Raw genomic sequence first — 24,072 nt, 5'->3', positions numbered from 1 at the left:
ACAATCACTTCTCCGATTAAGGTCAAGGGATCCTGTCTCCCATATTTCCACCCCATCAAAAATCCATGTGCCTGTTTCCTTTTTATTTGTTCTCCACTCTTGGTGATCTTTACCTTTCAAGATACATTTCCTACCCAAAATGTCTCACTTCACAATTCCTTCCAATGGAGATGTTCATGCTGACACGTTTAACATTTTTGTGAATCTTGCCCGTCCAGTTTTTCTAACGTGACAGATTAGATACTAAAACATGAACACATGATTGAGCCAAGTTTGTAAATGTAGTTTTATTATGTGATCAATATGCCAATCAAAAGACAGAACGTTTAAGAGATGCAAATGCCACCATGCAATTCACGAGTGTTGAGTGTAAGTTAATAGAGAGAAAAAAGAATAAGATTTAGAACTAAATACAAAACACAAGGTGTGTCCTTACTGCAAGTTAAAACTAATCCTAAGGAATACTTTGAACACTGAATTTGAAGATCATCATTCATGCAGTGCAAAACCAAACGACAGAAAAATATCATTCTGGGAGTTTGGAAGAAACATCTTAATCCAATGTTCAGAATATGTTTCATCTTCATACAATATTCAAAGCAAGTTCCAAATTTAAATTAAATTAATTTAAATTAATATACAAGACTTGCAACAATGGGAAGGGAAGTTGTTTACATATTACTGATGAACAGCAGTACAACAACAAATCACCATCACATTCAACAAACTAGCCAAGGCAACATTTGAAAGTTGATATTCATTTTGAATTGATTTCTTGGTGTAGTTATGCTCCACTCGTTCAAAATGCATCAGAATATATTACATCTATTTTTATTGTGCAGTCTTAAGTAAAACAAAGTACACATTTTGTTGCCTACTTAGACTTAACTTTGACAGAACAAAACATTTATTAAGTTGATGTGAAATTCAAAAGTATGAAATAACAACAGTTTTATTCTAAAACTGAGTACACACAGCTGGCAATAGATACCACAATTACTTTTCAAACTGAAAATTCATTGAATGGTGTAACCTTTCATTAATTTGCATCATTTGTTTCTAATCTTATACTGTAAGTGTAGCAAGATTAAAACATATGTTGCACACTTGAAACATACATGTAATACTCAAATGCATGCAGCTGGACGACGACACAAAGGAAAACCAGAGATTTCACAGCACCCTCTCAAAAAGGAGCATTGACTAAAACACCACAAAGCAATGACATACTGTACTTTGAAACCTCCAATTTTTAGTTAACATTCAATGTTTTTCTTTCTGACAAATACAGAACAAGTGACATATTAAATGAACATACAGACACACCAAGCTGCAAAAGGAGATAGTAGTAACTGGATTCTCAAATCATTTTTTTTTTGGATCTTTGCATTCAACATTGATTTGCTGTTTTTAACATTGCAAAATAGGAAGAATGCTGTACTCGTATCTGAGCTTGTTCCATTGTTCTTGATTCTAGTTGTTAAAATTCAATTTTACATTCAGTATTCGGAGTCATATCTAAGTGCTTTGTGGTGGACAGTCAATGATAAAACTGGAATACTAAAATACCCTTCACATTGTGTGTGTGTGTGTGTGGGTGTGTGTGGTGGGGGGGGGTGGGTGCGTCTCACGTGTGCGCAAGTGTGTGTGTCCCGCACAATTTATGTAATCACAAATGATTTATTAAGGGTAAGTTTTGTTTGGAATACTGATAAGAGTTTTTAAAATAAGGTTTGTAGTTTTGGAACTAATGCAGTTAAAAGTAAAATGTTAGTGTACATAAATAAACCTGATAAGGACATTCCTCCAAGAGCTCAAAACCTAAAATCCTACCTATGGTTGTCATGCCACCATAGAGTGTGATAACCGGGAACTTACAGATAGTGCAGGTAAACATAATTTAACCTGTAGTGGGAAATCAATCAAATTACTTAGAAAATATGAGAGTTTTATACAATAATGTGGTAAGAGATTGTTTTTCGTGATTCAACAAAACTGCTAAAATGAATCTTGAAAATCTTCTTTGGAGATAAACTTTAGAAATGGCTACATATTCATTAAAACAAGAATGAAATTAAAACTTGGAAATTGATAGGTCTACAAATGAAATTAAATAATCTAGATAAATGTAAAATAAAATTTGCTGAACCTGTTAGAGGTGGTGTTCAGTAACAAAATAATGTCAGCAGTTTATTTAATTCTTTCTCTTTAATTACAAGATCCTTCATGCCCATATAAAGCTACAAGTCAGAGGGAAAAGAGAATCGAGACAGTAATTTTCCATTTCTATGGGTACAAAATAGTGAATTATAGAAATTTTCTCCAGTCATAGTTATTTTTAGAACCACAGCAATCTAAAAGTACTACAGACCAGAAATGCTCTCTCCTACACTCTGTCTTATTTGGGATGCAAAGATTGTTGTTTTGAAAATTAAAAACATTGGAAATGTTTGGTCAGTATTAAATTCGTTAGAAAGTCACTAATTTCACAAGCAGAGCCAGGCACAGACTATGCAACATGTTTTCAATCCGAAATTAAACTGAATATAGAGAAAAGCATATTCAAGGCCATAATCGGAGATAGACAAGTGTCAAAAAGGCAGTAAGTAGTCAAATCTTTCAACGAGTCATTACCTGTACAAGCAACATTTCTTAGAATGAATCAGGAAAGGTGCAAATAGGACTTGAAACTTTCTCCATTCCTATGGTTGTACATTGAAGAATGGGGCTGGTGGCAAATTATATCGGTTGATGTGATTACAATATGGGTGTCCAGAGATCAGTCTTACTTTTGGCAAATATTGGCAATTAGAAGAGTAGCACCAGTATTATATTTAACACGAGATTTAAATAAAGTGTGTTTAGGGTTTGAACAGTATATTATTAATTCTACATTTTATTCAGTGTCTTGACCAGTTAAAGAATCCCCCTTGGTTGCTTTTGTGGATTTATTTGGACACTTGTGTCATTTTTGATTTTGGAATGTTTCCCTCAGAACCATTCAAAATAAAGAATATACAAGGCAGTAATAAAATGCACCAAAATGTATTTTGGCAATGGCAACAAAGGTTAAATATCCAACAGGGAAAAAAGTGGTAAATCCATTTAATGGCTTAATCAGTGCACATTCAATTTTTAAACAAAATTGAAATTTAGGAATTGGTACTCTACTGTAATAAAGACATTAAATTAATGCTCATAACAGAGTTTAAATTTGGAAATAATTTATATATACACTATTTTAAAATGTCAAAAGCCAGCCCATTACGTATCAAGTGACAAATTTCAAGTCCAGCAAATCCAGTAGTTAACGCATGTTGCATTGGCATTCTAAAAGTGAATTTTTAATAACGTGCATTTGCACAGCGTTCATGTCTATTGAGTGCACAACAAAACTGATTAGCACTTCTCCCCTTCAACAAACATAAAATCCAACCTCTCTATGCTTTCGAAAAATCATGCCGTAAAGATCTTGCAAAGTTGGATTCCTCAAAGTTTGAAGTTGCATTCTAAGCTGAAAGTACTTTTTCGGAATTCACGTTCCCATTTTAGGTGTTTACCAGCTATCCTCTCTTTGCTTTGTGGTGTCATAGGCTCTGACCACTTCAGACTGTGACACAATGCCATTCTCATCTTGGGAAAAGGCATAACCATCTATACAAATAAAATGGCACATCATGGTTAGGACTTTATTAGAATGGAAAGGAATGGATTAATGATGCATCTTGTGGACATTGTCACTTTATTAACAATAATTAAAAAATCTTATTCTCAGCAGGCAATACAGAAGCAGATGGCATTTCAACATACAAGGAATGATTAGAGTTTAGAGTAGTTAATTCTATTTTCTTTCCTGAAGGTTAGCAGACATGAAAATTAAAAGACAAGATGAACTATCATTTCATTTAAAAGTTTGTCTGTTTTAATTTACAATGCATTATTTATTTTGATAAAATCCAGTTAACAAAATTAGCATTTGAAAGTGACAAGGACAGCTGCTTTTTTTAGCCATCATAACCATTATACAATCTTTTTCTTTAAAAAAAGGGTAAAATGCAGCCATATAAAGTCTGATTTAAAAAAAATCATGAAGCTATGAAAGAACAAATTAGGGAACTCCTAAATGTATGATGCTTGCACCCGAGTATGAATAAAATAAATAGTCCATGGTGAATGGTTTTTCTTTCATTAAGGTCGAGCACCCTGTATCTGAAGTCTGAATACCAAAAAGATTCAAAAACCAAACTTTTTTTAGCAACGACATGATGCCACAAGTTGAAAAAAATTCATCACCTGACTTGCCCACATGGGGCTCTGACTCTGTGTTGGCACCAGTTTGGTAACCACAGAGCTCAGAACCAGCCGGGAAGACAGACACTGAATGGCTGGATGTCAGCTCAGATAAGCACGGTGGAATCCTGAGCCATCAGTGAGCGAATGGAGGAAGTTGGTGGGTCAAGCAGTACATGGGGAGAAATTAGGTGCAAGGTTCAGCCCTTAAATCGAAGGGTATGAATGCAGATGGTCCTTGTTTCAGGTAACTCCATCCTCTCTTTCCATTTCTTCTTTAGCTACTCCTATTGACTTTTGTCTCCAACTCTCCCTCTTCCTGTATCCCCACCTCTCCTGCACCATCTCACCTCATGGCCCTTACCACCTTCTTTCCCCTTATATATATGTAGGCAATATCATCCATCCCTTTTTATTTGATACAGCCTCTCGTCCTGCCCATTTATGCCCACGGACACTGCCTGGCCCGTGGAGTCCCTCCAACTGCTCGTTGATGTCAGGCCAGGGAATGAACTGTGTTCTCCGGGTTAGAAGCCGACACCCTCGGCCCTCATTCCGCTCTTGGGTGCGCACACATTCCCGTGGGCTGTGGATTCCAGGCATGTATCTTATCTCTTCAATCTCTCTGCTGTGGCACAGGGAACAGTTTCTGCCTTCAACCCAATCACGGCACAAAGTTGTGCTCTCTGCTGTACTTGGTTTACAAACTGTGTGCCACTCTCTTTCAGCCGCAAGTGGTGGGAAGAATTCTTTGTCCCGTTGTCGTCAAGAAGAGTGGCCTCCCGGGCATGAGCGGGGACCTTGGGCACCTGGGCAAGAGTGGGGACCGTATTCGGGACTGGTAGTGGTGGGGAGGTATCAGGGATCGGTGGTGACGCTGGGGAATCATTGGGACTGGTGATGCTACTGTGCTGCTTAGTTGTATTGTTCCGAAAAATGAAAAATAATCAATAACCATTTCAGATATGGAGTACTGTGTGACACACAAACACACATACATTCTTTTCCCCTTATTTCGACTCAGATCAGAAATGAGAGAGGAATCTGCAATGCTACGTATCTGCTTGCAACAAATGACTGGAAATAAAATGGGGAACAAAGAAGAACTAATAGAACCACACAGTTAACTTAAAGCATTAGAATTCAAGTATAATTCGTAACTACATGTGGGAGCTACAAAATGAAAACACCTGGGGAGAAAGATACTCACGTAATGAGCTTTGCTGCAATGTATCAGAATGGTGCAGAGTGAAAGCGTTCTTCTTAAAAACATTCTTTAAGAGTTGAGCTCGTTCACTTAAACTTTTCAGAAAAGAGAAAAAGAATTATTTGAAATACTTTAAAGCAAGTTCAACAGTAATTACCATGTTGGTGGCAATGTGACTTTTCTTTAAATATATCTCAATTTGAAATTTTTAAATACTGATTGGTTGTCTACAGAAAACATGGCACAATTTGTTTTTTTTTATTTGTCAACTGTCAGCATTTACCTGTTATAAATAACCTTCTTCTAAATGCTAAGGTTATTCTAAACTGTTATATTAAACCATACAACAACATTGTTCACCTGGTATTCCTCACAAGTATATAGTTACGTGTATATATTAAAAAATGGAGAAAATCATTTGAACATTTGAGCAAAGTAGTGAGATACATTACACACCACCCTTGGGCTGCTGACATTCAATATGTTGAGTTCTTGCATGAAAGTTTTAATTTTCAGGTTATGCTTTGCTTTAGGATAAAGTGTAAACTTATATTTGTTTTAGTTGTTGCATATTTCAAGCTCAAGGGCTACACCAAACTCTTTTGGAAGGACAATGTGAAAATTACAATAAGAGACAGATTGGAAACATCAGGTAACAAGTTGGCTGTGAGAACTGCAGCTGCAGGGTGCATTTTAAAATACCTGTCTCTTTACTGAACATGTGAAATGAGAAAAGGATATTCCCAATCCTCCAAGGTATTTTTGAATGAAGAATGTCAAATTTTAAAAGTGTTGCAAACTGCTATTTAATTACAACTAGACTGATTTGTCAGAACATTTATTGGTTTTTGCATTGACTCTATTAGTGAGAGATTATTTCAGTTTGGTTCAGAATGAGATCCATGTTTTGAGTTAAAATGGGCATTGCACAATCTTATCTTATTGTATCTGAGACCATAAGATGTCGGAACAGAAATAGGCTATTCAGCCCATCAAGTATGCCCTGCCATTGAATTATGAGTTGATCAATCAGCCCCAATGCCCAGCCTTATCCCCATAATTGATGTCCTGACTCATCAAGAACCTATCAATCTCTGCCTTAAATACACCCAATGACCTGGCTTCTACAACTGCCTGTGGAAACAAATTTCCCAGATTTACTATCATCTGGCTAAGGAAGTTCCTTTCTAAGTGGGCGCCCTTCAATCCTGAAGTTGTGATCTCTTTTTTAGACTTTCCCACCATGGGAAACAGCCTTTCTACATCTCCTTTATCCATGCCTTTCAATATTCAAAATCTTTCAATGAGATTCCCTCTCATTCTTCTAAATTTCAATGGGAACAGGCCAAGAGCTTGTGAACCTTCTTTGAACCGTCTCTAAATCAGCACGTCCTTTCTAAAATGAAGAACCCAAAATTGCTCTCAATACTCTGTGAAGTCTCACAAGTGCTGTATAAAGCCCAAACATCACATCCCTGCTCTTGTCTTCTAATTCCTCTTGAAATAAATGCCAACCTTGCATTGGCCTTCTTCACTGCTGTCTCAACCTACAAGTTTATCTTCAGACTGTCCTGCATGAGAACTCCCAGATCCATTTGCATCTTATGGTCTTATTCAGATATAATAATGAGATGACATTGTTCAATGATATTTTAACTCAAAGCATGGGATCTCATTCTGAACCAAACTGAAATAATCTTCCTCACAGATAGCTTCAATTCAAAACCAATAAATCATCTTGCAATGTCGCCAAAATCAAGGAGTTGATTGTTGACTTCAGGAAAAGGAAAACCAGAGGCGACAGAGGTGGAGAGGGGGAGCAAATTTAAATTCTAGAGAGCCACAATCATGGAGGATCTTTCCTGGACCCAACACACTAATGGCGTCATGCAGAAAGCACGTTAGTTCTTCTACATCCTCAGGAGTTTGTGGAGGTTTGGTATGACATCAGAAACCCTGGCCAATTTCTACAGAGGTGTGGTAGAAAGTGTGCTCACCGGCAACATTATGGTCTGGTATTGGGACACCAATACCACTGAGCATAAAGTCCTCCAAAAGGTAATGGACACAGCCTAGGACATTACTGGCAAAAATCCTCCCCATCATCAAAAACATCTACAGGGAACACTACTGCTGGAGAGAAGCAGCAATAGTCAAACATCCACACCACCCAGCACATGCTCTGTTCTCGCTGCTACCATCAGGAAAGAGGTATAGATGCTACAAGACTCGCACCACAAAACTCCCTCCAGCATCAGACTCCTCAACAATAAACTCAATCAGGGACTCATTTAAGGACTCTTACTTTTGCACTTTATTGATATTTTTAATTCTCTTTGGGTTGCAGCATTTGTTTACATGTTGTTATCTGTTTACAGTTCTTTATTTGTTTACATGTATATGTTGTGTACAGTTTTTTTTGCACAACCAGTCAAGTGGTAATTCTGCCTCGCCTGCAGGAACGAGAATCTCAGAGTTGTATGTGATGTTATATATGTACTCTGACAATAAATCTGGGTACAGTATTTCAATTTTCACCTATTTAGTCTGCTTGTTTATTTTTTTGTCTGAAGTGCATGACTATACACTTTCTGACATTGTATTTCATTTTCCATTTCTCTGCTCTTTATCCTAATTTGTCAAGTCCTTCTGCAGCCTTACAATTTTCTCAACACTATCTTCTCCTCCACCTACCATCTGCAAAGTTGGCCATAATCCAAATCATTGATATACAACCGAAGAAGAAGTGGCCTTAAAACCATCCTCTGTGGAACTCAACTAGCCACCGACCAGAATATGATTTCTGTATTCCAATTTTCTGCTTCCTGCCAGTCAGCCAATGCTTTACCCATGCTTACATGTTCCTTGTTATATCATAGGCTCTTTATCTTGTCATGTGCGGCACTTTGTCAAAGGCCTTCTGAAAATCCAATAGGTTTGTAAAGCAAGGAATTATCCCTTAAGAAAAATATGCTGGCTTTGGCCCATCTTGTCATATGCCTCCAGGTACTCCTCAACCTCATCCTTGACATTCGACTCCAACATCTTCCCAACCACTGATGTCAAGCTAACCAGTTTATCATTTCCTTTCTGTTGCCTCCCTCCCTTTTTGAATAGTGGGGCAACATTTCTTCAGGACCATGCCAGAATCAAACGATTCCTGAAAGAATTATGCTCCTTTTTTCAGAACCCAAGGGTGCAATCCTTAGACCATTCAGTTTTCTGAGCAGCTTCTCCCTTGAAATAGTAACTGCCCTCACTTCTCTTCCCTGATACCCTTGGACGTCCCCCACACTGCTAATGTCTTCCATACTGAAGACAGATGCAAAATACTAATTTAGTTCCTCCTCCATCTCCTTGTCTCCCATTATTATTTCTCCAGTGTCATTTTCTAGTGGTCCTATATCTACTCTCACCCCTATTTTACTCATTATAATTATTGAATGTGCATATAAATCATGTAAAATTGTAACAAAGTATAGAAATATATTTTTCTTTTGAACATAATTTACTGAACATTGCAGTAATCAAGTTTCAGACTGCAATGTCTTTCCTTCAAAAGAAAATATATTTCTCACTCTTCATTGCAAGTTAGTCAAATATATATTCACGAAGCAATATTTATTTCAAAAGTTGGTGGACTATTTGTGATGGGGTAATTAGCACAATAAAAAAATTAAAGAAATATTTGACTAAATTACCTTGAATACTAAAATGATCAGAGTTGCACTTATTCAAATGATGACAAATGCATTGTCATTTCCTAATAGGTTCAGTTTTTTAAATTCACTAGTCTAACATTGACAACAGTGCAATGCAGTTTCTCCTCTGGGAAATTAATGCCAAACTTGCTGTTCCTGACGGAATATTGAACTTCTTTTGGATGAACAATTAGATTGAAAACAAATTATGAGTCAAAGCTTTTTAAAAAAATTGAGAGATACAGAACGGTAACAGGCCCTTCCGGTCCATGACCCTGTGTTGACCAATTACAACCATTTGAGAAATTGATCTACTCGCCTCATCTATCTCTCTTTGGAATGCAGCTCCAACAGTGCTATTAAGTTGGATGACAGAGAAGAGGTGGAAAATCTCGTGATATGGTGTGAGAGTAATAACCTGAGTTTCAACGTCCACAATATGAAAGAGATGATTGTGGACTTCTGAGGGACCAGGAGTGACAACCCCCACCCCACTACACATCAATAACTCTGTATTTCATAACTCCGATCTATTTATTTATTTATTTTTAGACATACAACACGGAAACAGGCCCTTTCAGCCCACAACCTCGTGCTGCCCAATTACACCACTTGACCTATAACGCCCGGTACGTTTTGAACGGTGGAGGGAACCAGGGTGCCCGGATGAATCACATGCACTCACGGGGAGAATGTACCAACTCCTTACAGATAGCGCCAGATTTGAACCCAAGTTGCTGGCACTGTAACAGCATAAGGCTAACCGTGCCACCCCTTGGTAGTGGAGGGAGTAGAGAGCACCAAGTTCTTTGGAGACCATCAAAAAGTGACCGATTGTGGTGACACATCTTCTCACTTGTCAGGAAGGCGCAACAACAATTGCACTTCCTGAGAAGACTGAAGCAGGCAAGGCTACTGGCCTTCTATAGGAGCTCTGTTGCGAGTGTTCTGACTGGATGCATCACCGTGCAGTATGGTTGGTGCAGAGAAATAGATTGGATGCCAATACACAGAGTGGTAGAGAGAATCACAGGAGACTCTCTCCCCCCATCAATGTGATCTACTGGGATTGTTGTCTTAAGAGGGCATGCAAAATCATTGAGGACCCCTTCCATCCTGTACACAGCATCTATCAGCTACTCCCATTGGGAAAGAGATACAGGGTATGAGAGTCAGCCCCACCAGGCTGAGAAACAGTTTCTTCCCACAGGCAGTGAGAAAACTGAACGACCAAAGGAACTGCTCACACTAATCATCTGAGACTCTCATAATTTACGAAACAATATTTATTTATTTGCATATATGAATACTTGTCCTGCATATGCATTGTTTGTCTGAATGTGTGTTATGTCTGGTTGTGTGTCTGCAATGTTTTGCACTGAGGACCAGAGAACGCTGTTTCATTGTTTGAACTTGTGCAATCAGATGACAATAAACTTGACTTGAAACCCACATGGCCATGGGGAGAACGTACAAAGAAACAGCAGCAGATTTGAACCCGGACAGCTGGTACTGTAATAGGATAGCATGAGCTGCTATGCTAACCATGCGGCCCTTGTAAACACACCGGCTCCAATATACATTAAGTGATCTAAGTTTAACCAGTGGAATAATAAACAAAGTTAAAAAAAACTTCCAGAACTGGTGGAAAAAGAGCAACTTATGACTTTATTTTCATTTTAAATTGCAAGCTGAATTTGTTTGTGGAGTTACATTGACTGCACTTCAAAAGTAATCAGTCATTTAATTACATTCTGGGGATGTGAAAGCACTGCATAAATAAATGGAAGAAGTTATTTTTATAATTTTAGCAATGATACAAGTAACAGCAAAGAAAAGGAATTACAGAAGTACAAGTAGTGTGTTGCCTTTGTGCTCCTTCTTATCTGGCTTCTGGAGGTAGGTTTGGTGCAGTAGAACCTGACTAGGTGGATAAAAAGATAAAATATAGAAAAAAAATGCAGTAACTTAATCACTTACAATATTATATCTAATTAACCCAGGACAAGATCACCAGAAGATTAATGTTATGGTGACTAATGACTACTGCAACATTAAGTTGTGTAAACAGAAAACAACAAAGTTGACCAGTCCGTCGGAGCTAGGACCTCTGGAATGCCCACCACCTACACACTAATGCATTAACATGGATTGAAAATTGGTTAATGGTCAGGAAACAGAAGGAATAAATAGAACATTTTCAAGTTGGGAGGCTATAGTTGGTAGGTGCTGCAGGGATGAGCTGGGATCTTATATATTCAAAATAATAATTACAGTCTTCAACTCACCCAGATTTAAATCCTACTTTCTCCCAAGGCAAAGTTCATTGGTTCTCTGTGCTCAAGGAATTGATTCAAATTATGGTTTGAAGGTAGGAAAATGGGGTTGAAATGCATCAGCCATGATTCAAATGGCAGATCAGACTCAATGGGCCAAATGGCCTGATACTGCTCTTGCATTTTTTGGTCTTACAGATTCCTGGGTCATCTTCCAAATTGTCCATACTTTTGTTCCTTGCTGCCACCTACCCCCTCCTTCAGCTTCTTCCTTGTGCCTGCTTAGCCTGCCCAAAACGAACCTAATGTTTTTCTTCACTTCCTCAAATTCACAGTTTGTGGTTATTTTCCAGCCTAGGGTTTGAGAAACCTTTAACATCTCTGCTTTATAATTTCTTCTCCATGTGTTTTTATGTTCAAGATCTCTCACCACCATTTTATCGATATGTCACTCTCACAGTTCCCAGAATTCACTCAATGCCCACTGCCTGATAAAGCAATCTTTGTCTATAAGGAATGCCATTGAAATTGATGTCTTTTCATTCTATATTATACAGCATCAATTCAACAGCACTAAAATAAACAACAGCTCATATCTCTAATAAGTGATCTTCTTTTAAATTTAAACAGTAACTGTGAAGCATAATTTGTAGTGTACCTTTTGCCATATACAGCTACACCTGGATCCTGAAACTGAGCTTCCAACTCCTGCACTTCTTCCACCATAGTCTTGCAGGACGTTCTCTTCATGCTAAAAACAAACATTAAATGCATTTTTAAGGGTGCCGAAGTATTAAGGATGATTCAAAGTGTGTATTTCTCAAAAATGTATCTGGTGTGCACTTGGAGAGAAATCACACATAAAGCGACTCCTCAATAGTACTGCATATCATTAGTTCAATGGCAAATCATTCTCAATTGTGCATTAAAGCATATAAGCTTATCAAAATGTGTATGTAATCAGTGAAACCGGTATTGAAGGAAAATGTATGGTATCTATAAAAGGTTATTTTAATAAATCATTCCAGAGAACGATTTCAGCAACAATGTTTAGATTGTCCATTTTTCAACACACTATCTACAAATAAAGCAGGAGTGCAGCATTGATGTGGAGAATGCAGAGGATCCAGACTCACAGAGGTAAGTACCATAAACATCTGAGAATGAATGGCTTATTATCTTGTCTTCTGCAGTTTTCATTATTATTTGGTAGTGCAATCTATATTTCTCAAAAGTTTAAGATTTTGTTAATTACATTTTATCTCTACACCAATTACTTTTTTTCTGTTCTAAAAGATTGCTAAAATTAATGCACCAGTTTGCCATTTCCTAAAATATAATGAACTTCATTTAATTTAAAATAACCCTTGTTCAACTTTATGACCTCAAATGTTTTTTCGATGTAATGAAGGATAGCCTATTTACAATTATATGCCAAAAATACTAGGTTTGGGTGACACCACAGAACCATTGATGAGGATGTCAACTGAAACACTTAAAAATATACTCCCTATTAAGTCCCTGCTTGAGATCCCCATGGCCACAGTGCTTACCACCAACAAATTAACGTTAGTCACAATAAGAGTTCAGATTATTGTTTTGTCCATGTCAAAGCAATTATAACATTGAATTCTCTTTCTCTCAGAGCTCAAACTTTTACAAGGATTTGCACTTGTATTTTTGCCATACGTACACTTTGTAAACCAAGTCACAAAGAAGGGTAGTTATTGGAATGAAGAATAGGCCCATCCAAAAAACACCAGAGCTGAATAACATTACAGCCTGTAGAGATAAAACAAGATACAGATTTCAAAGTATAAGCAGAGGTAAATAATACTGTATTTATAACATCAATAATTATTTTCAAAGTTATGCATACAATGTTTAAAATTTAACTGCAACACATTTCTGTTCTGGAGGGTCCTAGTGCCCAATCCTAATGTCGACAGCTTTAAATGGCCTTTTAAAGGAGCCAACGGTGTCTTTTTAAAAATATCCTGCACCAACTGGGTCTGTATCCAAGATAGCACCATCTGTGCTGGGCAGACAAACATTGAAGTATATCATGTATATTACATTTTATGTGACAATAAAAGGAACCTTTGAACAATGAAACACAATTCCTGTCGATACACTGCTAGAAAGTACATAAAGTCAATGGAAAAAAAAGGTGCAAGTATTTGCAATGATGACACCAGAACTGAAAATTATATTCATAAATGACTGATGATCTTTTCTCTGAAATATAAAAGCTGTGGGTTTACCTAACAGAGACTCTTAAAACGATCAAGCTTTAATAGGGTTAACAAATGCTTCCATTTTGGGGGATAGCAAGCTAGAAGCCATCAAGGGAAGATTGTGAGAATGAAATCAAACAGAGTTAAAAAAATTGTTTTCACCTAGATTCAGTAACTCATTACCAAAAGGAATGGAAATGAATAGTTTGAAACATAAACACCTGCACTAACATTGGGCCAAATTATCCACTTCTGTACCATATCTTCTCTGTCACATTTACTCCAAATATTAGCTCACCCTCCCAATTTTGATGAATTCTAGGTGACACAACTGCTCAAGTAAATATCATCAATATCCAAATTCCTTCCTCAAACCCAGTTTTATTTCCTCTTTACAAAACAGCAACTCACACTGAAATATGATTTCTGGGGAGCCTGCAGACTGGAGGAGTTATTTTTCATGAGAAAGTCTAGGCAGGAAGTGTCAAGAGGTTATTTGGTTTCTGCTATTTGCTAAAAGAAAACCATTTGCTGCCTTTGCACTTAAATGTAATTCATTAGCTATAATCACTGTTTAAACAAAAAGTTTTTGTATGTGCTGAGATCTTCAAAGTGATTTACGAAATGGAATTCTCTGTTTATGGGATGCTGTCTATGGAAGTGAACACCTGGTTCTATCCCCAGGCAGGTACAATGGATGGGATCATGTGAAGCAATGGTGCTTTTGGACATCATGCACAATTGGACTCCACCATTGGGACTTCATCTTTCAGACAGAGGTTCTATTGCAATTGTAAATTCAGTTTAATTCCTGTAAACAGCTGAAAAACAGTAAATCCTTTAGGAACTCCAGACCACAGCCATTTGGCCAAATAAGTGGTGCATGCAAAAAAGCAAAATAAAATATATCAAAGCTTTAAAAATTTATTGAGAAAAGGCAATAAAGGATAATGAAAGCCCATAAAATATAGAGGAAGGCAGTTTTAAAAAAAGGAACAAGGAAATTGCAGGTATGTGAAATTTAGTCATTCAAATGAATGAGGGCAACAAAATAATAGTTCATAAAGGAGTCTACAATGTCAAATAAGTAATTTAGTAGATTTCATGAAAACAAAAAGTTTGTGGAGAAAATAATGGGATTATGATAGGCTTATTGTGTCAATCTGATGATTTTCACCATTGAGCATCAAATATGCATGAAGAAATTGCACGTGGTTTGATTTTAATTTTACCAGCTTCAGGAACTGTGGAGTAACAACAAACTGATTATTTAAGGTGGTGGGAAGGGGCTACTGGTAAATTACAGAACTCTCATACCATATTTACTGTGGGGAGCCCATTGGTGTCTAGAGTGCCTGAGTGATCACTGATCAAACAGCATGGATAGGTTGGTTGTATCCGACAACTTCTGATTTAAATAGTTACCATCACCATAGATTGGAAAATGTCCCTCACAATGTGGATGTTTTTGGAGGAAATTGAAGAGACTTTGTATGAGAGGATCAGCAAAATGGAGACCACACGGAAATTCAAGTAACCTTGTGAAACGTAGCTAATATTTTGGGGTAAGAGAGTATGGAATGAAGTACTGAGACTTTGCTTTTCACTTCTGTCACAAAATGTTGTGATAGACTCACTCTGGATGCTAGGCTGATTGCAATTGGGAAGCAAGATCGTTAGAATTTTGTTCGAAAGATAATTAACCATCAGAATAGATTGTTTCTTTATTTAATTCTTCCTTTACATTTTAACTTATTGTATGGCTTGATACTTGACTTTTAGCGGTTACTTCCAATCCTTTTTTTTGTTGAAGGGCTCATGCCTGAAACATTGGCTATGTATCTTTATCTTTGCATACATGCTGTTTGACCAGTGTTTCTCCAGAATTGTGTTTTTATTTCCATTTCTCTGTTGTTTTTTGCATGTCAAGTTTGACGTGCTGTATAATTCTATTTCCTAGCAGCAAAGGATTTGTTAGAAATGTAGACTCTTTGAAGACTGAATAACCTACTGAATTTCTCATGTTTGGTTCAAGTTTTCCAACTTTTTTCCAAATTTATCAACTACAGATCAGCTTTCCTGCAAGAACCATTTAATTCTCAAGCAATGCATAGTTTCTGTTTCACCTGGTTAAAAAAAATACCATCAAGCACCCTACAAAAAAATTTACTTCAACAATCAGTTAAAATTTTAGTCAATGTGTGATAGAAGACTGAAGTGAAATTAACATCCCCAAAAGCAACATTATTTTGCTTACTAATTTAGTTCAGTATAATGTTATTTCAGCAAGAAATTCCCTTTATCCTTGCATTCTAAAACAACTTGAAAACTTAGTATAACAATAACGTATTTTTCTAACTGATCTGCATCTGAATGTGTTTAGATGAAGACTGATCATAACAGATATACAAAAGATATTCTCTCTAAATCCCAAGATCCCACAGGTAACATTAAAACAGCTGGTGCTCTCCCAACTGATAGCCACCAGATTAATCATTAGGTGCTCAACTTGACAGTGCCTGTAAATTTTCAGCTTTCAACTGTGTGGGATACCCAAGTGTATCTCTGGTCCAGACAAGTATCAAATCATTTGACAGATGTGTCTAACAATAGTTGAGTAATCATGAAAAGTTTTGAGTGAAAATGCAATTACTTATTTTTATCACATTTTAATGAACAAATCCACAGTGGCATAATTATAATTATTTTCATGAACTTTCATTTGCTTTTATTAAGTGACATGAACATTCGTAGTCAACTTAACAGCTTCTTTCATTGCTCATTTAAGACATGACAGGATGATTTAAGTCATTAAAGCCCACAGATGAGTGACAAGTTTGTTTTTAAAAGACCTCTTTAAGGGCCAATGATCGACTAGGTTTCCTTCCTCTCACCCCCATAAATCTCAATGTTTCTGAAATAAGTTATAGTTTTAAGCACTTACTCAAAGTCATTCTGATCAGAGTAGTTTGGAAGATTAAGTTGTATTTGTGGTCTTTTATGTCATTATTTTTAATCGATCAGTCAAGAAGTTTGCTCCATTACTTTTCAGATTTATTGTCAGAGTACATACATGACCACATACAACTCTGAGATTCCTTTTTTCTGTGGGCACAGCAGAATTATGACTAATACGTTTATCCTTGTTGTTGGGAGGCAATGAATATGCAAGTATTACTAAGGAATCCTTTTGACACAAATGTATTGATCAGGTGCCTTTTTATTAATATAGAAACAACTTTCATTCATTAATCAGTTACAATAATTTTCAAAGACATTTCCTCACTCACTCCAGAATACTCTCAAAAAACAATGCAAGGAAAACAAAAAAAAATTGACCACACAGACCCAATAGGCACCTATCACATTTCAAACATTAGTTCCATCTGTCCATCCTCTCACCATATTCAGGCATTCTACTTAAACACTTCGGAAGTGAAGTTGGAAATTGGACAGGGAGATCAAATGCTTGATCACTTTGTGAGATGGTGAATATTTTTGCTAGAACTTTATTCTGAATCTTCAACACCTCATTTGTCTTCTTTCAAAATTTGCTGACGGATAGCAATGGGTAATAAATCCATTATTTTAATGTTAAATACACGTCATTACCTTTGTATTTATTAATCTAAACACAGACAAAATAAACAAAAATGTTTACTATAATTAACCTTACAAATCCAAATTTTGTATTATTGACCTATACTAATCAATATCATAAAATATTTTACTAAAATAACAATTTGGGTGTGTATGCATATTTTCAGGCAAAAAAAAATGAAGATTTTTCAGATTAGTTGTTGGACTCCAAAACTACCCCAATTAAAAATGATTTTAAAACACTTTAAGAGACTTTGCATGACAAAAGGCATTAGATAGTTCTTTGCAACTCACTTGCAGCATATTAGAAGCTTTTCGTAGTTCTACCAATCTGAATTTAGCATCCCAATTTCAATCTTGACTTGAGCAGAAAATGTGCTTTTGGGAAACTAGATCAGATATTTTACCAATAATGCAAAAATGTTCATGTCGCTTACAACGAGCTGATAATTTGATTCTTAGATTAAGCTGAAGAACACTGAACTTGTCTGTGCTGAGTTAATCGCAACTATTCTAATTTCAATTGTGAAGTCGGGACAATTGGACCTGCTATTCAAACCTTGGTGCCTTTTGAAATGATCAAAATGAATTTAAAAGGCAAAGTTTTCATTTTATATTTGAAAGCCTGTCAGATTTTGTGCCGCAGAGGTAATCCAACGCTCAAAGATTTAAAGCCCACATTTGTATTGAAAACAGAGCTTCTTTGTGTTTTGTACGAGGAAAAATAAAATCCCACAGAGGTATTTCCTTCCTTTCTGTACAAAAGCAAACCCACCACCCAGCCCCTCCCCCATCCAAAACACTGTGTAGAAACCATTTTTGTTTCTAACTTTTCACATCCCTCCACACACAGACACATCATCTGGGAAACTGCAAAGCGATCCTTTTGAAATGATGCCGGTAACAGGAGCAGCCTGTTCGATAGACAGGTCCTGACTGCCTCTGTGCGCAGTTTACAAATTGTTCTTAATGTGTGAGATTTGCGGCCCATGCCAAGTTTCTTCTCTAGGCCTCAGCCCCTTTAAATGGATCCTGTCACAAAGTAGCTCCCAGGGGGATTCAAAGGGATCAGAAATCAGAGAGTCACAAAGCTTGATGTTTCGAAGGCCCAACAGCCCCAGAGGGAAAACAACAACTCTGTTGTCTATACAACCTGACAGCTGCCCAGATTAGGAATTTAGCTCTTTTTCTTGGTTTGGAGTTTCCTCAAAACACATCTACAACAATTAACGTAAATTACATTTTATTTCCACATACATACAAATGATTTTATCCTGAAGTTTCTCAGTTGTAGGCATGTTTTTTTTAACCACCATTCTGAGAATGTTGGAGCATGTTCATATGCCCTTCAACATATGAGATTCAGAAACATGATATTTAGTTGAGCTAAAAAAATGTGAATGCTTCAGTAGAAGTGTGGGAGTATATTGGTCCTTTGCCCTCATTACCAGTTTTCATTGTGACTGGTAAAACTGCTCGATGGGGAGAAACTGATCTGCATTTACAAACCATGCATTATGCTGGACTGCGACCTTAGTAGTAAACATTCTTGTCATCTCCATACATGGATTGTAACCCTTTAACTTCAATCTTGTACATTTTCAACCATTTTTGAAGATGGAGGCAACCATACCAATTAGAACAAATTTCCTCATTTAATTTTATCAGTATGATTATAAAACATCAAGTTAAATGAAATGAAATATTGATTATATATTAAAAAATCAAAGGCCACATTAAAGGTTAATGTATGCAGGTTGAGATTATCACTCTGGTTTCCTTAGTAAATCTAGACACAGAAAACCTTACTTTTGAAGATTACTTCAGACAGCATAAAAATGAAAAGCTCATATGCAAACCTAATAATTTTTTAATGCTAAGTATATTTTGAGTGTAAAAGCTGAATAACAAAGTCAATGAAATTCTTATTCATAATGGTTTTCTCAGAAATTATAAGTATTATGAACAAAAATTGATACAAAACGATCATCTAATTGATTTTTTAATTTGAAACGTTAACTCTATTTCTCTTTGCACTACTGAGCATTTTCCAGCAAGTTCTGCTTCTATTTCAGATTCTAGCATGTTTTTTTTTCTCTTTCCCATTTTCCATGTGGGGAGAGCACTAAATATCTGTGAGGGAATATTTACACATTGGGAGAATAAATCAAAACAAACAAACTCTTCAATACAAAGTACAATTGATCATCAGGACTTTGGAAATGTTACCCATATAGCTCATTCTGAAGAGTGAAAAACGAATCCTTAATTAACAGTTTTGCCAGATTTTGATTCTCTGGAACCTATTGCATTTTATGACGTTATAAAAATCTTGGATGGATTTCTGTGTTCCTCAGGGTCAGTAAAATACTGAAAAGACAGGGGTACATATGCAGATTGGAATTTGAAATTTATGATTACATCTTTTAAATCTGAAATGACTGTTTTAGTTGTTGAGATACAGTATTACAATGTGGATAAAATATCTGAAGCCACCCATGCACTGGGCATGACATAAACGATTCAACATTATACTGCTGATCTTTTACACTGATCTTGAAGATGAAGTTAACTTGATCCTTTACTTTAATCCTTTTGCCTTTCCCACCTCTCAGGGATGTGCTCCTAAATTTAGCCATGGAAAACTGAATTCATCTCCTTCCATCTATTAACAATGATGCCTTATAATTAGCCGTCATGGACACTTGTAAGAGGATAGTTCAGTTCCATCAGCATTTTTCTTTTGCAAAAACTCCAACCTCTAATTTACCGCTGAAAAATTCAACAATTAAAAAAAATCTTCACGTGTCTCACTCAGCTCTGGAATTCAGCAACTTTTTCAACCAGACCAAACCTGAGATTTTGTTAATAGAGAGAAAAAATTCTGATAAATATTTGATCAAATTGTTCTGCTTGAGATGAACTGCAGGGGTCACTTTGAGATGATCAAGGGCAGGAGATTCAGTGACTAAAATTATTGGATAATTGCAAGAGACCTAAATGGCTAGAACAAGATGTAATCTAACACTCATTAAATCAGCTTGATTTATGACATGCTTAACTGATATCCACTGCCATACTAAATAGTTCAAATACATATATATTTATATATTACCTAATTTTTAAAATGTAGACATACATCAAGGTAACAGGCCCTTCTGATCCATGAGCCCATGGTCCCAAAGTACACCAATTAACCTATAATCTCCATTTGTCGTTTAACCGGATCACCTAGAGGAAACCCACACAGATATGGGGAGAACTTACAAATTGCTTACAGACAGTGCTGGTTTCGAAGCCAGGTTGCTAGCGTTGCGCTGACTGCTATGCTAGCCATGCCACCCAAGTTAAGGTAAAAAGCTAATTAGTGCAAAATTAATATTGAGCCTCTCTGCATAGTAACACTAAACAATTCTCTATCTTCAATAGGCATAACAATACATGCATCAATAACGAAGATCTTAAATTACATTGTTGGAATACATGATTCATGGTGTTAAGTTGCAATTGATACACTGTACATGGTGGACAAACATTGATATTGTTTGGACAATATACCACTGACTACACCAATGCATTTCACTTCAAATGTGTCCTGGCTATAAATTTAAATGTAGATATATATCGTGGTTATAGGCCCACAACTCAGTGCCGCCCAATTTACACCCAATTAACCTACAAACCCAGTTACGTTTTTTTTTGAATGGTGGAAAGAAACCAGAGCCCCCTGAGGAAAACCCACACATTCATGGGGTGAAAGTACAAACTCTTTACAGACAGTACCAGATTCGAACCAGGGTCCCAATCACTGGCACGGTAAAGATGTTGCGCTGACTACTATGTCAACTGTGCTGGCCTTAATGGTTCTGATATAAATCATCCCACTTGACTACCTCCCAAAATACAAAATATCTCTTGAATGCAACAAAATAAGAAGTTATCTACATGCAGGAGTACCTAAACAGTTAAACACTTCATTAAACAAGTCCAAAAAGACAAGGGTAAGCCTGGTGTATGTTATTTCAGGATATACAATGCTTGCAGCTGTCACAATCCAATAATAGAATCAGAATACTGACTCCACTAAATATTTTACAGCTAATATGCATTCCAATTTATTTAAACTTCACAACTTTCAGGATTCCAGTTTTCACATGCATCTGATTATTATGGTACAGTACTTATATTTTGATTCTAATAGATTTTATTCCACTCTATGTGACATGACCACTTTGTAACAACGCACAAAGTGACCATCAGTTTAAACAAATGTGTATTCATCTTGAAGTACATGCATGGATCTGAGAGCATGGATCATGGGGTAGGACTCACGATCAGAAAATTAACGTTACTTTTTTCTTCTTTCTCAGTTTGCATACAATTGCACCAATTGGCTAAGATGAGCTAAAATAACACTGAGCAAGGATCCAAGCACCGAGCTGGTTTGGCCCACCTGACATGTTAATAGTTACTGGATAACTGTCAGCATTGAACCAAGCTTTTCAAATGTGACAAAAACACTGGGCACTAAAGGAAAGATGTAATCTGCTACAAACATATGATTTCAAATCCAAGTTACTAAAGTGCCTTTTGGGAAACTGGCAGTTTAAAGATTTCAGCGGAATTGAAAAGGTGGTACAATTTGAGGTTGGCTATGCTGGAGTTTAAACTTTGTATAAAAATTCTGGTTAATTAGTTGAATCTAAATATTTAACACACTCCAGCACAGTTAAATATAGTGCATTTTACTACCAAAAGCTTTAAGAAAATCATAATTTCCACTGAAAACACGTATCCATTACTCCTGTTAATCCCACAACTCTTAAGGTCAACTTGTAATTGGATTACCATAGTTTTCATGCAACTTCTATTTTTGTCAATTTAGATATGGAAAAAGATCCTTTCACAGAGGGATAATTAAACACTAATCTGACAAGTTAAACCTAATAGCCAGAGCAGTTCGATGACATTGTATTGGACAGGAAAACACACCCAATTAAATATGTTTTAAAGAAAGTACCTCTCCAGATATGTCAGGAGCTAATGGAATCGCTGGCCAGAGGGATGAGTAGATCGCAAAGAACACCACCCACATTCCAATGCTGCCCCAGATGGCCACGTGACTGAACTGATGAGGGAAAAGAATATTAAGCATTCAGTAAAGATTATCGAGAACAGAAGAAATAGAATCTGAAATAGGCAATACCGACACTTGAGCTGTGACCAAACCCAAAATATTGTGACCAAGTTTGGCCTCACTACTTCAGAATATACTTCTGATGAAGATTCATGAGATGACTTCCTGGAACACTGAGCAGAATTGCCCTAAAATTAATTACAATTTAATTTCATAAAAACGTATTCACCCAGGCAGGTGATTAATCTTTGGAGTTCTCGACGCTGGCAACCTGTGGAGGCTTAGATGCTGAGCATTTTCAAGACATAGATCATTAGATTTTTAGATAATAAAGGAATGAAAGGGAATGATATTCTATCGATGTAAAAGATCAGCCACAAATGGTAGAAAAAACGATGGGGCTAAACAATTTACTCCTGCATCTATTTCTTAAGGAATACTACTGATGACAAATTAATTTTCTGAAAACCTGAACTATAACATAATCAGGGCAATTTTACAAGCAATTTCCCAATTGTGCATAAAACAAAATCAAGCAAAATCCTGGCAACAAATTCATATAGCTGATAATTAACCATTATTCACAAATCTTGTTAAAAACTAACAGATAGTTTCAACCACTGAAGTTGACCCTAGTCAAGGATGCCTTGAGGGAGAAGTAATATTATAACACTCATGGGAACTATTCAAAGCTTTAGTGCCTCAAGCAATAATAGTGTTTACTGGTAAAATATACAGAGGCAGTGCAAAAATCTTTGTCTTGTACATTTACTCCTCTGACACATCATTTTGTAAGTTAAGTGAATTTAAATATAAAGATCCACAGACCGACATGCTTTTTAATACTAAGGTTAATGACAGTAAATTCTGCTGTATGGGGAACTTCTGTACTTCGATTCCTAATATGGGGTTTCAGCATTAATATCATAATTGAAGTCCAAGAAAACAACCTTAGACAGAAGTGGTTAATCCATCTCTGCCTCCTTCTGGGAGGGGGAGTGAGGGAGGATGAAACCAACACTTAAATGGACAGACCACTAAAACAGCACGTCACCAGAGCAGGCTGCTAGGCTGGTTATCCTGTGCTGAGGGACTCGCATCCCAACTATTCAAAGCTTTGCCAACATCTGCAAAACACATGTCAGGACAGAATAGTGCCCACTTGCCTGGATGAATGCAGCCCCAACACCATCCAGGTCAAAGCAGCCTACTTGACTGGTTCTTATCACCTCACTGCCGTGTACAGCGATGGAGGCCAGACCATTGGGTGAATTTAAACAGGAAATTGATGTATCTAATTAGTAAGAGAATCAAAGGATATGGGGAAAAGGCTGGAAATTGGAACTAGGTGTGAGCATAGTTCACTTAGTGCAGAGTCACAGAACAGACTCAATGGGCTAGGGGCCAGCTTCTGTTCCTTTATCTTGTGATGTTGTGAAATATCCATCATACAAGATGGCTGCCATGTGAACTATTTCAATATCCATTACATTTACTTAGCTAGTCAACTCTAAATGATGCTCCCAGATGAGCAAATGCCATGACCAAGCACAAGGGTAGCAGGCATATGGGAACTTCATTCTTCAAGATTGCCTCCTAGTCAATCCTATCTTGGAGACCCATT

The 24,072-nt window shown here is 36.7% G+C and overlaps 1 protein-coding gene across 14 annotated transcripts in view; it reads right to left on the bottom strand.

The window, feature by feature from the left end:
- Positions 1-272: 272 nt before the first annotated feature.
- atp8a1 (ATPase phospholipid transporting 8A1) overlaps positions 273-24,072 on the bottom strand; it is a 313,300-nt gene continuing 289,500 nt past the window's right edge. For 11 of the 14 annotated variants that reach the window (XM_069924770.1, XM_069924768.1, XM_069924778.1 and 8 more), the window contains 5 exons: positions 22,332-22,439; positions 13,168-13,256; positions 12,133-12,225; positions 5,501-5,592; positions 273-3,654 (listed from right to left, as the gene is read on the bottom strand). In XM_069924770.1, the coding sequence (XP_069780871.1) occupies positions 3,557-3,654; positions 5,501-5,592; positions 12,133-12,225; positions 13,168-13,256; positions 22,332-22,439 (480 nt within the window). In that variant the 3' untranslated portion in view covers positions 273-3,556. Of the gene's footprint in view, positions 3,655-5,500; positions 5,593-10,868; positions 11,123-12,132; positions 12,226-13,167; positions 13,257-19,327; positions 19,682-22,331; positions 22,440-24,072 lie in introns of those variants that run through there. The other 3 variants (XM_069924775.1, XM_069924781.1, XR_011353617.1) reach the window with 3 other exon arrangements.

The sequence above is a fragment of the Narcine bancroftii genome, chromosome 3 (assembly GCF_036971445.1).
Source record: "Narcine bancroftii isolate sNarBan1 chromosome 3, sNarBan1.hap1, whole genome shotgun sequence".
NCBI classification, from domain to species: Eukaryota; Metazoa; Chordata; class Chondrichthyes; order Torpediniformes; family Narcinidae; genus Narcine; species Narcine bancroftii.
The sequence above is the reverse complement of the archived record's forward strand: the minus strand, read 5'-3'. Positions and strand labels throughout refer to the sequence as shown.